The 14,872-nt window shown below is 37.5% G+C and overlaps 1 protein-coding gene and 1 pseudogene across 2 annotated transcripts in view; both read left to right on the top strand.

Annotated features, from left to right (window-relative positions):
* The window catches only part of LOC122093816, a 15,398-nt pseudogene extending 9,268 nt beyond the window's left edge, over positions 1–6,130 (top strand).
* A 5,255-nt stretch (positions 6,131–11,385) lies between these two features.
* The window catches only part of LOC122094350 (ABC transporter A family member 7-like), a 15,725-nt gene continuing 12,238 nt past the window's right edge, over positions 11,386–14,872 (top strand). Inside the window, exons 1-6 of one of the 2 annotated variants that reach the window (XM_042665118.1) lie at positions 11,386–11,820; positions 12,472–12,853; positions 12,979–13,058; positions 13,234–13,378; positions 13,933–14,052; positions 14,145–14,269. In XM_042665118.1, coding sequence (XP_042521052.1) covers positions 11,743–11,820; positions 12,472–12,853; positions 12,979–13,058; positions 13,234–13,378; positions 13,933–14,052; positions 14,145–14,269 — 930 coding nt within the window. In that variant the 5' untranslated portion in view covers positions 11,386–11,742. The remainder of the gene's footprint in view (positions 11,821–12,471; positions 12,854–12,978; positions 13,059–13,233; positions 13,379–13,932; positions 14,053–14,144; positions 14,270–14,872) is intronic. The other variant, XM_042665119.1, reaches the window with a different exon arrangement.

Below are 14,872 nucleotides of genomic sequence, written 5' to 3'. Positions count from 1 at the left end.
CCCCCCCCCAAACACGACCTTTAGCAACAACCATCATGACAACAAGCTTCTTCCTCAATTTCTCTAAGCAACATTATTCATCCATTGAGGGTGGAATTGCTTCCTTCTCCGATATCAGAGAACAAAATTAAGTAATCGACAATTTGAGGAACCTATGTTTTGAAACTTCCAGTCAACTTGAAGCCGATGAAGGTATCACCTTCAAACCATCAACCAAAGTCCCTCGTCTAATTCGAAAGACCTTGTGGAATTGGTTATTTAAAATGCCTTCAATACAGGCCAAGGACATTTGGTAGCGAAACCCCCAAAAATATAAATGGAGCAGGGTAGGATGTTCAACACAAGGAGAATATCATGTTCAAAGTTGTTGTGTTGGGTGTCATTGTAGTTGTAGAAAGATAAAGTGCTGGTTGGGGTGATAACGCTTGCCATTATTCCTTTATCAGATGTTACTATCTTGTGTGGTATTTGAAATTTGCTCAAATTTTGAACCTAATCCATCTTGATTGGACCCACCAGGCCACTATTGATGAGGTTCAGGTTTGATCCAATATCTGATATGATGCTTCTAGATTCAGTTCACTTAGATTTGTCTACACTTTGATTTCTCACCACCCTCTTATAAAGGACTTTGATAGGTCTTTGGTCATTGATTTACAACGTGGTTGTGTAACTCAAAAACTCGAATTAAAGAAACAAGGATGTGAATCATTTCATTAAAATGATTCTTCTATTTCAGGACGAGTTGTAGGGAATGGGTAGGGGCAGGGGTTGGGAAGTGATTGGGAAGTGAGGAGTTGTGGGGAGGGGGAGGGAGATATCGGGGCCTTTGGGGGCAATGAGAGGGAAAGGGAGAGAGAGAGAGAGAGAGCTGGAAGTAGAGGAAGGAAAGGGGCAGGGGAGCTGGATACGGAGAAGGGAGAGGAAGAGGGAGACCCATTGATCACATTTTTGCCACAACCTCTGCCATTGACGGATTCTCTCCTAACGTCTCTCATTCTCTCTCTCTCTCTCTCTCTCTCTCTCTCTCTCTCTCTCTCTCTCTATCCCACTTCTCTTCTCATCTTGGTGGATTTGGCAGAGGTGCCTATCTCAAAACCTAAATCCAATCCAGAATCCAAATGTAATATAACTTGTCTTTGTCATCGTCAAGATTTCTAGCATCCTTTCTGCTACGAATCAGATCTGAGATTCATAACAAAGGGTGAGCTAGAAAGCGAGAGAGAGGGAAGGGGAAGGTGAGGAGTGAATTGGGGAAGGTTTGGTGCAGTTTTATTTATGTCTAAAATTACTATTCCATATCTTTGATAATATGAATGAAAATATGGGCAAAAAATCATAGTGAAGCTATCCACTTCACTCTCCATAGTGCGGAGAAAAGATTACCCATAAATATATATTAAAAGTAAAGTAAAATGTTCATCTCAAAACCTAATATTTCTGGCTTGAAATTTTCGGGTCATATTAAATATATATTAAAGATAAAGTAAAATGCTCATCTCAAAACCTAATATTTGTGGCTTGATATTTTCGGGTCATATAAATGGCTGCTTTAGTCAAACTATCCATTGGAAAAAAAATTTCCTTTTAGGTTAATCATGTGTCAAGTTTTGGACCCTATATCCATCATATGGCATTTTTAGAATTTTAACTCAAGTTGAGCTAAAGTTGTTTAAAGTTGCAAAGGTTGAATTCTCAACAATCAAGGCTCAAATTCGATTAGATTTATAGGTGGTGATTTGAACAACCTACATTGACAAAATTTGAACTCCAATGGAACTACCATGTGATAGATATTTGGGTGCGAGAAGCTATCTAGATGGACCACCTAGGAGACGGTGTCACATTATTAATTAGTTGATAATTTTAAATTGGAATGCCTTCTGCTTCTTTACTTTCCATATTTTCTTCACATATTTCTTTCCCCAGTGAAGTGTGTGGGCTACCCTTTATATTAAGCATGAAAAAGCATTGCACTTAGCCTAAGTGATGTACCTTGGTTGCACTACACTACATTTTTACACCAACTTGTACATTCATGCACTTTTGGTGACAACGAGTGAGGCCATACTATATGATGCTTCATTAGAAAATTAGATTGGGGAAACAATGGATATGGACACATGTGGTTATTAATTGAATTTGAAAATTGATTATATGTTTAAAAAATTAATTGGAAAAAAAAATGGACTCAACAAATATCAGATGCAGTTACTTTCAAGTTCAGTATACTTATCTTTTAAGAATTTTGGGATAGAAGTTTTGGGATGTAGTCAACATATAAGTACTGTATACAATTCAATCAATTCCTAATAAAAATAAGGGGAACTGTTTAGGCCACGCTCCTATGTGTCTATATCTCTCTTCCATTCTTATGAAATGACATCTTTACCCTTTATTAGGGGAGGAGAGAGATAGACACAGGCAGAGATAGCGTAAGCCAAGCTCCCAGACAAAGAACATTTTCCCTAAAAATAAATAGTAGCCATTCAAAAGTGAACAACTACAGTAAATAAATGGAATAAAATATTTTCCTACAACTTCATACATGATGATGGTGTCACTATCAATCATCTAAATGAAAGCAACTCACATTAAGAAATCCTTAATAAAAATAATTATGTCCTTTGCCCACTAAATATACATTCATGATCTTTTATTTATTTATACATTTTTTTACATTATACCTAATTTCTAGTTTATAAATCATGTCTTGTAGCAATACTATATACCTGCAGCACGAGAACTATCACGACTGGCTGGAGTATGCCAGGCTCCAATTATACAACATTTTTCTGAATCTAGTTTAGGTTCAACCACAATTAGGTGTTTCGATCAAGAAGAGAGATTTATGGACACAAATCTCAAGCTGGTAGATGAATATTTCCGTCCCAAATTTCATCTTTCGGGTGCAATGGAGTGGTTATGCTTTCGCATGGATATGTTGGCATCCATCACATATGCCGCTTCTTTGATTTTTTTGATCTCAATGTTGAAAGGAGTACTCAATCCTGGTAAAAAAGTTATCTTGATATCTTAAAAGATCATATTTTAGGAATTTTATGATTGATTTCTTACACGAAAGAGTAATTTTGTATTTGTTTTGTTTTATTTTATCTCTTGAAGGTGTTATGGGTTTAGCAGTCACATATGGGCTTAGTTTCAATTTACATGCGGTTGTATGGGATCTTAGCAGTCTTGAGAATAAAATCATATCTGTTGAGAGAATACTACAGTACACCTGCATCCCTAGTGAACCCCCTCTATTGGTAGAAGAATCTAGGCCAGATCATGAATGGCCATCGCAAGGGAAAGTTGATATTTCTGATCTACAGGTAATCCCCAATCTTGATTCTTTTAGTCTTTATCCCTTTCTTATTTCCTAGTTTTATGGAATAGAACCTCTGAAGCATAATGTTGTTGGATGGTTTTTCCTGCTCTTGTGGAATTTTGTAAAGCTGTATGATCTGATTATTTAATATGTGTGTAGATGCAATATGCCCCACACCTTCCTCTTGTCTTGCGAGGTCTCACATGCACTTTCCTCGGAGGGATGAAGATTGGAATTATTGGGCGAACAGGAAGTGGTAAATCAACTCTTGTACAAGCTCTCTTTCGCATTATTGAACCTACAACTGGTCAAATTTGGATAGATGGTATCAACATTTCCAAAATTGGTCTTCATGACTTACGGTCAAAATTGAGCATCATCCCGCAAGACCCAACAATGTTTGAGGGGACTCTAAGAAGCAATCTTGACCCGCTTGAAGAGTACAATAATGAACAAATATGGGAGGTGGGATTTTTTTTTCTTCCATTTGATGAATAATCTTTGATCAATGACAAAGATAGGTTGGACATATTTTCTCATTACTGATGATTCACGCACAAATTCAAACACATCACAATTTTTTATTGGTTGGATCATGTTTCTCTATGAACTTATTTCTTGTGGTCGCCTTTTGTTTCTTTTTTGTTCAATGTTTGAAAATCTTCCCAATGAGATATTGAAATCAAGTCATTGGATGCATTGGATTATCTTTTTGGCCTAGTTTAGCCTTAGAGATTCTCTTAGCTAGGATATGAAAATTGCACTATTTCTACTATTCTACCTTACATTTTCACTTGGCTCTCTCTTGCTTTTTCATTCTATCTTTTGTTTTGCTCATCTTTGATTGTCAATTTTATGTCATCTTGAATAATTAAGCTAGTTGGTACATTGACATAGATGTTTTGTTGTTTTAGGCTCTAGATAGATGCCAGCTTGGAGATGAAGTTAGAAAGAAGGAAGAGAAGCTTGAGTCTATAGGTTGGTCCCTTTTCATGTCACTTTACAACAAAGTTTCTCAACATCAATATATCCATGCACAAGTGAATGAAACATCCAAATTTCTATTGAATGATTTTTCTAACTTCTAGTGGCCAATCCATTCCCCTAGCCCCTGAAACCCTTCTCCTAGAAAGAAGGGGAAGAAAAGTTGATGAAAAAATCCAAAATATCTAACTCATTTCCACATGGTGGTTGTTACAGTGACTGAGAATGGAGACAATTGGAGCATGGGTCAAAGGCAGCTAGTCTGTTTAGGGCGGGCATTACTAAAGAAGAGCAAAGTGTTAGTACTCGATGAAGCTACTGCATCAGTGGATAGTGTGACTGATTATCTAATTCAACAAACAATTAGGCAACACTTCTCAAGGTGTACTGTCATCACAATTGCACATAGGTTAACATCAATTGTTGATGTCGATATGGTCTTCCTTCTTGATGATGGTTAGTGGCTGATAACTAGTACACCACAATTAAATGGATTCAGTTAAGTTCGGTAATATATCTTCTCATCCTTTTTTGGTGCTTGCTTAATCAGGTTGACATGTTTTGTTGTCTTAAGCAGGCATTGTACTAGAATATGGTTCCCCAGCCAAATTGCTAGAGATTAAGTCCTCATCGTTTGCAAAGCTTCTTAAGGAGTATACTTGAAGATTTAGTTCCTAGTTTTTAAAATGCTACATCAATGATTTTTGACTGTTCAAATGTAAGCAAGCTTTATTAGATTGAGGTGCATTGCTATTTTGAGTATGACAAAATTTGTTGGAAGAAGGAGGTATAATAGATATTGAAACTACCTGTAATCATTCGAATTGTCATTACCATTCAGTTGAAGTATTGGGGGTGGGGTGTGTTAAAAAGAATATAGGGGGAATACTTTTCAATAGGAGGAATCTTTTTCTTCATGAATGTCTAAAAACCTCAGAAGAAGTTTTAGTAGTCAGGTGGTATTTTAGACAGACTGCCACAAATATTTTCCCAGGTACATTGAGTAGAACTGAAATTTGTGGACTAATAGATCCCAAGATCTCCTTCTTTTTTAGTTTTATCCAAATTGGAGTTGGCCAAGTGACAAAATAAATCTTCAAAAATCCAGTGAAAAAAATGCAATTCTTTTAGAAGAAACGGGCAGCTGAAAATACAAGTGAATATGCCAACACAGGGGAGATTATATATTTGAATTCGGATATAAAGTTTGACATGTCTGGCCAACTTTATACCATCACAGAAATATCCATACGGCTGAAATTTCCACACCAAATTGCCACACCACCCTTTCATTTTTTTGCCATAAAGCTTCAAAAACAGAAATTTTGTCTTTTGCTATATTACATATCTTAAAATGCTAGGTTCCTTTTGAGCTAGCATGACTTCTAGGTATGTGGTTGTGCATGTATACTGGCATGATCCTGGTTTGGTACTTCAGCTTTTGGTCATCGTCAGTTAATACACCATACTAGAAGTCCTTACTTTTTTGAACTGGAACGTAATGAGCTGCTGTTCACAGGTACGGGATATGCTGGAAGTCATACTGCAATAAGGTTCCTTACAGGGTCATTCCAGGAATCGACTGATGAGTTTTGGATGGACAAAGCCTGCTTCTTGTGGATCTTCAATGGCATATTGTGTATGAGTGGCTGGTAATTTAGAGATCCACTCTTAACAATTCCCATTTCCTTCCTTGTCAATATTATCTGGCATGAGCCCAAGTGCTTCTATGTATCAATAGTGTACCATCATATCATGAATGACATAACATACATAATTTTTCTATTTCTATTTATATTTCTATTTTGCATCCAATGAGCAACAGGCATCTTTGCATGAGAGATTTACATATCAGGAGCATGTTTAATTAGCTGAGAATATGGACACTTCTCAGTCGAAACTTGGATTTCCATCATGGTTTTAATTCTGTAGCTGAAGCAGACAGTTGTTTGTGTTATTAGCTTAAAGAGATAGCAAGTATGCAGTAATGATGTTAAAAGTGGGACAGAGCAAGAAATGACTCTGCTCAACAACCGGCATTTTTTTTGCATTTTAGACAGTCCTGGTGGCACAAAATACAGGAAACAGCAGGGGTGGCACGCAGCATTTTGGTGTCTTGGACACAGTCCTGGTGGCACAAAATACAGGAAACAACATGGCTGCCATGCTGCATTTGGGTTTCTTGGACACTGCCCTGGATGTCCTTTTAATACACTGGTCTGAAGCACTTTTAAGCTGCTTATGCTGATCCATTGTTAGCCAATAATGTTAAGGAGTTTTAGGGGCCGTATGGCAATGGTCAAAAGAAACACTTCTGGTGTTTTGTGCTGATATGGCCAATCCGACCTTGTTTTGGTAATGCTATAATCTGAGTTGATATGTCAAATCTTCTTGTTTCTGCTGTATCCTCTCCACTGGAGTTTTCTCTTCTGAAATGTCTATCTTTCCAAGTTTTGTGGTGTGTGCAGTGGCTTCCTTTAGATATTTGAATGTTCAAATGTATGCAGGCTCCATTAGATATGAGGTGCATTGCTATATTCAGTATAACAAAATTTGTTGGAAGAAGGCAATATAATAGAAAACTAGGCTACCTCTATTCATTTGAATTGCCGTTGTCATTTAGTTCAAGTATTTGTGTGTGCGTGCGTGTGTGTGTGTGTGTGTGTGTGTGGAGTTTTCAATAGGAGGAATCTTTTTCTTCATGCATCTCTTTTTCGATTTTAATGTAAATGTACTTGAAATAAACTTTTCAATGTATTTTGGAATCATCTTTTGAAGACAAATGGATATGGCCTTTTACCTCCTCGGGAGTCTGCTCTTCAGCAGGATGAATCTTCTTCTCAGTGGAACTTCGCTTCCAGATATTCTAAGCAATAGAGGCTTGAACCGCTCTACGACTTGGCCCTTTTGTCAATTGGATCCCTTTAATCAAGATCATTTATTCCCTAATTACCCTTTTCTATGAATAGTTAGCATTTGTGGGCTTCACCTTTCTGCCAAGCTGATCACCATCGAGTCCGGATCAGGTGGACGTGTAGATTTCCACTAGCCACCCTATAATTGATTACCTCTCCTATCTCCTGCTCATACTTTCTCATTCTCTTCTTCATCTATCTATTTATTGGGAAAAGGTTTTTTGCATGGTCATGCACAGTGCGTGATCATGGATCAAACTGTTGGATGGGCTGAAGAGCCGTCTATCATACGAGGTTGTATGATCTGGTGAGTCCTCTTGGTCTATCTCTGTTTGGATCTCTTCCATCTTCTCTCTCCAGCTCGGAACCAAAGGATCTTTCATCATTAATGGCAAACATCATTTGGAATATTTGGGTTGCGTACTTAAAATTTTCCGACAATCCTATCATTACATTTTCTTCATCTCTCAATGGAATTTTTAATGGATTTCTGTAGTGCTCTTATTCCTTCTTCAATGATGAAAATGCCCTTACATGTGTCTTGGAAACATCCTATTTAAGATTTTATTTTATTTTATTTTTAAATCAATGTTGATGGGGCTTCCCTTGGTTGTCCATGACCAGCTAGTCTTGGAGGTGTTTTTAGTAATGCGGATGGCAAGCTTATCAGATGCGTTGCTGAAATTCTTGTTGTTAAGAAAGAACCCTTTTTGGCTTAAGATCTCCAACCACAAACTCTTATTGTGGAGAGCGATAATCTCATGATTGTCAATTAGTTGAAGAAGACCTCTCGCTCAATGCCATGGTGTATTGTTTCTCTAGTGGTGGATTGCATTCTCTTGCTCAACTTTTTCGTAATATCTTTTTTCTCTTGGATGGCCATCCACTATGGAAATGCGCACTAGATTCCCAGCTACTAGATATCTAGGGAATGATCTAGATTGACCATGTGCCAAATCGCAGACTCAAAAATTCATTCATATACTCTCCCCCATATGTTCATGGATCCTTTCTGTGCTCCATGGCTCCATGTGCTCTACTAATGGTCCTGAATGTTTTCAATATTTTATTCCAACAATTGGCTAATTTTGTTTCGAGTTAAAGCTAGACATGGGAGGGACCTTAAGGTCTATCTAACCACAAAATTTCATTACCATCCAACATACCACATGCTGGAACTAAGGCCGTGTTTGGTAGCCAAGAGAAGAAAAAAAAAATTTACTTTTTTCCTTGGGTTAAGAATTTTTCTTAGTACTTGGTATGTTTTCACCCAAAAGAAGATTCCCCTTTTCAAATTCAAAATTTCTCTTGGGAATTGTGAAATTTTCTTTTGCTCCCCAAAAATTTTTCTTATTAAAAACACAAGAAAACATGAGAAAATATGAAAACATAATAAGATAAAAAATGAATGATTATACAATGATTTCCTATGTGTCTATCTCTCTCTTAAAATTGAAATTTTTTTAATTTTTTTCTTTTCTTTTATTTTCTTCTCTTGGTAACCAAACATAAGTACTCTTTTTTTCTCACCATTTCTTTTCTTTTCTAGATTCTTTTTTCTTTTCTTTTCTTCTCTTGGCTACCAAACATAGCCTAAATGCATCATAGATTCCATTGCAGTAAATTCTGTTGTCCATATTGAATGGAGAGCAATTTATTTTTTTCTTTTTGTATGTAAAACTTCATTAAATCGTGTACTTAAATCATCACCAAAAAGGAAGGACTGGTTTTTCTATCTAGTGTACCATTTTTAGCTATAATTCATCATAAAATGGAAGATATTGTGGACAACATAAATAGGCCAAGTAAAAGGCCTATTAGAATTTGGATGAACTTAAAAGGGTTTAATTTTCAGTTTGGTTCAAGAAAAGCCCAACCAACCACTCTATTTTGCCACATATATAGGCCAAGTAAAATCTGTTAGGAATTTACAATCTTATATATAAATCGAAGGTTAAGAAAGATTAGGGATGATAAAACCCAACCCAGCCCAAAAAACCATACCATCTTTGCTTTGAAAGTCTGAAAAGCTGGCTTAAAATATTGGATCTTAGATGCTTTTCCTTACGGATATTATTGTGACTGTTCGCCTTATTTTATACATTTTATTTTTGTTCCTTAGCAAGCAATTAAGCAGTCATTTCGTCAACAATGTGATTATGTCAACTGCCGTGAATGACAAGTAGTTGCAGGATATTAATTTATCTAATAAAATGGTTAAAGAAGACAACTCCGTCGTCATTCTAATGAAGGCGACTTCACCATTGATGAGAACCCATAACCAGGATTGCTCATAAACTAGCCAGGTATTGATATTACAAGAAGAAAAGATTAAGTGGGTTACAATGGTGGTGTGGCGGGGGGATGGTGGGTTACAAATTACAATCGTGCGGTGGTGTGGTGGTGGGGGCGACATGGATGGGAGGGATTGCGGCTTTACCGCTATGAGGGTTTCTTCTGAAACCACTGGTCATCTCGGTCATGGATGAAGCCATTAATGGCAGTGTCGCGCGGGGGAGGGGGGGAGGCATGGGGTGGGGCTGGCTGTGAGGGAAGACAGAAAAATGTATAGGGGTCGCCTTATTTTATCCGTTTTATTTTGAATTCTTAGCAAGCAAACAATCACTTCGTCGACAATGTGATGTTGTCAATGGCGGTGTTTGACAAATACTTGCAGGATATTTATCCAACAATTTAAAATGGTAGAAGAAAGAGACAAGTTCTTCGTCATTCTCTATTATAATGGTTATTATATTGGTTATGCTCTGATGAATTCCGATTTTGACAATATAATACTATTAAATCCAATAACTTCTCTTTTTTATTTCTTTTTGGGACCAAATGGCTCAAGCCTGCTCAACGGAAATGCATTCCCTGAATTTTTTTTATCACTCGGCTCGAGAGAAGCTTCCTCGAAGCTACATTACTTTTCAATAGTCTCCTTGGTCAGCCTGATCTACTACATTCATGGAAGCTAGCTTGGTATTGAATGTTCCCAGACAGTGATATGATCCTTTGACATTTTGAATATCTTTGATTCTTCATTTGGATTGCCCTATGCTTGCAATTATGGTTTGATATTGTTCCAAAACCCGTGTCTGAATCTGACCAGGTAATTTTCATTTTGTTAGAACACAGGGATCAATAAGAAGAATGGTGATGGCTCTACAGTTTTGAATTTGTACCTAATTGCAAGGCAAAGGGAGGCAAATGCCTCTAATTGTCTAGTCATACCATGGCTTTGTGGAAAAAAGATCCCCTTTAATGGGGTATCCAACTGCTGGAGGACTTGGAACACATCCATGTGTTGGGTTGCATGTCTAGGTTCTCTCAACCGTTGGATGCCAAGTTAGGTGCCCAATGCGTTGGAGAGGATCCTAAATTCTTATGGAAAGATGTGGGTAAACCAGAATGAAGCAACAAAACGGTATAACATGACAACCGATCAATTTTTATAACTTGGTTACTTGTTGCTCGAAAACATGTGCCTCACAAATGGGTACAAATTCATAGATGAACGTAGAACTCTTTGCCCAATGAATGGATTGCACCTCTCTAGCCTGGTCTGGTTGGGTTCTTGGTTTTCTAGGAAGAATGCTCTTTAATTTCACATTTTTATGAGACCGATGAAATGAAATTTTCACCTTTTTGAAACCCAAAAAACCCACCCCTTGTTTATGCCTATGTATGCTAGGCCCTCGAGACCAAGGAACCCCAAAAAAATAAGGAAAATGGTTTTTATGGAATATTATGATATCTACGCTCAAACACATGAGGGGACAAAATGACTACCTATCCCATTCAAAATACAAAATGTGACCATTGCTAATGCTTATTCATTGATGTGCTCTCATTAGCCTTTTGCACCCAGGAGCCACACTCCAAACAGTTCCACTTCTAAAATTTAGAACCGTCGCCCATTCTATACACGGAAGGGTAATTTGGTAATATGGTAATTATTGAATTAAGAAAACTGTGCCGTTTATATATTGACATTGTCGTTCGTACGAAGCAGTTGGCTCTTGACAGTTGACACTTCGTCGGTTTCAGAGAGACGGGTTTCGCCGTCCTACGCGCTTGCGACTTTCGTTTTCCTTTTCCGTGCAACTTACATTGGACGGACAGAAGAGTAGAATTCCGTTTTTTGCAACATGATTGGGTAGAAAATTGGAAGTTGTTGAAAACACGACTTTTAAGGGGCAATTTGGTCAAAAAATGCGAATACATTCTGGTCTTCAAATTTCCGGATCCTGCAAATAAGAGATTCTCTCTATATATTGGTTAGAGTGGGGACTCTAAATCTAAATTGGAGTTCATTTTTAGGATTTTTCTCAGCAGGGAAAGTAAAGAGAAGGAAGTAGACAACACTTGAACGGTCTCCGACAGAGAGGGAGGTCTTTTAACTAACTCGGAACTTTTCTGGCGGGAAACTGGAGGTTCCTTTCCTTCCGTTTCCTTGGCCTTAATATTGATTTGATAGAAGAGGGGGAAGAGAGAAGTGGGAAGCCATCAATGGCGGAATCATCTTATGGACCTGCCAGTTTCTGGACGCAGGCTGACGCTTTGCTCAGGAAGAACCTCACATTCCAGGTCTCAATTAACTTCATCTTATCTATCTTTGACCCTTTCTTTCTTTCATTCTTTCCAAAGTTAATGCTGAGTTTTATTATTGTGGCACTAATAGAAATTCTGAGTTGTTATTGCTTGCTTGAAGTTGAACTCTTATTTGTGTTACTTTATGCTTGCTTGCCCTTTTGTTCTAGTTACGCTTAATCTTTGTCCTTTTATCTCAACTTGATCTTGGAGTTAACATCTTTTGTGCCGGTTGAGGAAGCGCTTCCATTAATTAAAATAGAAATCTATTTTCTAGAAAAAAAAGAGGTTCATTTCTGTCAATAATCGGTGGCAAGCCCCTCATTCTTGCAGTTTTTCTAGCGTTTAGTGTTTATCCGCCAAGAGCACGCTTTTACAGGAATGAGAAAGTGGGAAAAGGGATTTGATATTAGTAACTGACTTGGATTTTCGTATGGTTGACCATTTTTTTTGTCTTTATTTTTTATTTTTCTCATTTTTTCAACAGTATAATCAGTGATTTAGATGATTATTGCATTGCTAAAATCGTAGTTAGTGACGAAACAAGGCGTTTCAAGAGTCTCTTGTGATGACTATGGCACTTTATAAATTTGGTGAATTCAGTATTACTGTTATGGTGATGATATTCTTAACCTGTTAATTTTGCAGAAACGAAATATCAAGACAAATGTTAGGCTCATTTCATTCCCATTTTTTCTCTGTTTGCTGCTGCTTCTCATCCAAGTTTTGGTTAACTCTGAACTGAACAAGCCTAAGTACAAGTGTGGCTGCACTTGTATTGACCCAAATAAAACTGGTACTTGCCAGAAAGTATGTGGGATTCAGTACTCGACTTTGGATCAAGCGGCCTCCTGTGCCATTCCTAGCCCTCAGGAATGGCCAGTTTTGTTGCAAGTACCAGCTCCCCAATATCGTGCGGTGAGGACTGACTTGATTCCTTTCACGGACTTGCCCAATGATTCCTGCCGTTTGACTGGATCCTGTCCTGCTACCGTACTTCTCACTGGGAGTAACAGATCTCTTGCAGAAAGTACATTTCCCCCTTCATTCCTACTTTATTGTTATTTTTTTTTCCTTCTCAATTGATTCAGTTGATTTGATTGCAAATTATCATTTCTCCATTTGTTTGAATAACAATCCTTTTCATCTTGTCAGACTTGGCAGGAAATTTTTTCACAGGTGTTGTCTCTCTGAATTCCTCAGATATGCTAAACAGTTTAGCCGACACTTTGCTGGTAATTTTCTTTTGTTTTCTTATACTCCTCCCCTCCCCCCCCCCCCCCCCTTTTCCTTTCTACCCCCTTTTCTGCGTCACTATTATGATTGCAGTGTTGATTCCTGGTGTTCTCCATCTTGCTTGGACTTTTAGCATAAGCCATGCTGCTCATATGACTTTTGGAAATCTTTCAGGGGTCATCCTCAGTGACAGATGGAGACAATTTTCTTGAGCCAGCTTTCTTTTCAGATCTTCCCCTTTATAACATCCAACCTCAGTGCACTCAAAATTCTTCATTTTCTGTTCCTATTCAGATATTAACCAATACAGTTCAGCAAGGTTAGATCTTTTGGCTCATGCATCAACGAATTCTCATTTACTTTTCAGATTTATTGCTCTTCAAGTCGATGTTGGGCTTGAGTTTATACAGATATCGGAATGCAGCTACAAATCCTTGATTTATTTACAATGATATCCTATGCATACCTTTCTAAGTGCACATAGGTCTAGGGTGCACTTGCACTGAATGAAGACCACCCTTTATATGGTTCCACATCGGATGTTCTACACCAAGCATTTGCCTAATTGAGTTGTCTGAGCCATCTGATGTTTTGAGCATATTTGGATTAAAACTGATTAATATGAATGTAAATCAAATGGCTTAATTATACAATGTGGTCATTCTCATGGGATTATCACTGGTGGAATCTGATATTCCTCGAGTGTTGGGAACATAACCCTTCATATCTGCCACAAATACTTTGTTGTGGTTGGAATACAATCGCTACCTGATGAATCTCTCTCTCTCTCTCTCTCTCTCTCTCGTTTAGTGTTATTTATGATTTTCCACACTAATGCTCTGAATTGTTACACTTTTTTATACTTGGATTCAGATGTGAAATGTGTTCAAGGTTTAAATTTATGGCGCAATAGTTCTTCGGAGATAAATGATGAGCTATACAAAGGTTATCGGAAAGGGAATCCTGAGAGAAAGATTAATGAAATTATTGCAGGTTAGCCCTATTGACACAGTCTTTCCATTGATTTGCTATCAAAATTTGTCTTACATTTGATGATCTGAAAAAGAACTTAATTTTCCTGGCAGCTTATGATTTCTTGGACTCAAATGTGAATAATTTTAACGTGATTATATGGTACAACTCTACCTATAAGAATGACACTGGAAATGTTCCAATGGGTTTGGTCCGGGTTCCACGCTCAGTGAATGTGGTACGTACCCTAACTTTATGATGCCAGTGTTTGTCCAGTATTAATGCTTATTTCCCCCATTCCCAAAGTTTTGCTTCGTTTGGTTTATGCTTCCCTTGGTTTTCTCAGTTATAATTTATTGGTCTGTGGAAGCGGTGGAAGCAATTACAGCCGAGTTTATGGTTCTGATTTGTCTTAGTGTGAGTTGGAAAAGTTTCATACCAAACAAAAGATTTTTTTATATAACACACATAGTTGTCTAGGCATTCAGGCTCTTTCTTGGGTCCAAGGATATAGCACACCTTGTTGAAACTTCATGAGTTTATGTTGATTTATGTTTATTGTTTTGTTTTTCAATGAATATAATTATATTATATACTATACTTTGTTTATTATATGTTGATTTTCTCATGTTAGGCCATTACTAGCATAATTATATCATTTGCATTGATATGGTTCTATGTCGTATATAAGCATAATTATATAAAATTATCGTGGCTGTATTACTTTTATTCATGTATACACACCTAGGGCGCCCCTTCAAGGTCTTGGGTTGCCTTGACAACTATGATGCCACACCCCTCCCCCACCCCCACCCCCTCCCCCACCCCCACCCAAAGAAAA

This window comes from Macadamia integrifolia, chromosome 11 (assembly GCF_013358625.1).
Source record: "Macadamia integrifolia cultivar HAES 741 chromosome 11, SCU_Mint_v3, whole genome shotgun sequence".
NCBI classification, from domain to species: domain Eukaryota; kingdom Viridiplantae; phylum Streptophyta; class Magnoliopsida; order Proteales; family Proteaceae; genus Macadamia; species Macadamia integrifolia.
The sequence above is the reverse complement of the archived record's forward strand: the minus strand, read 5'-3'. Positions and strand labels throughout refer to the sequence as shown.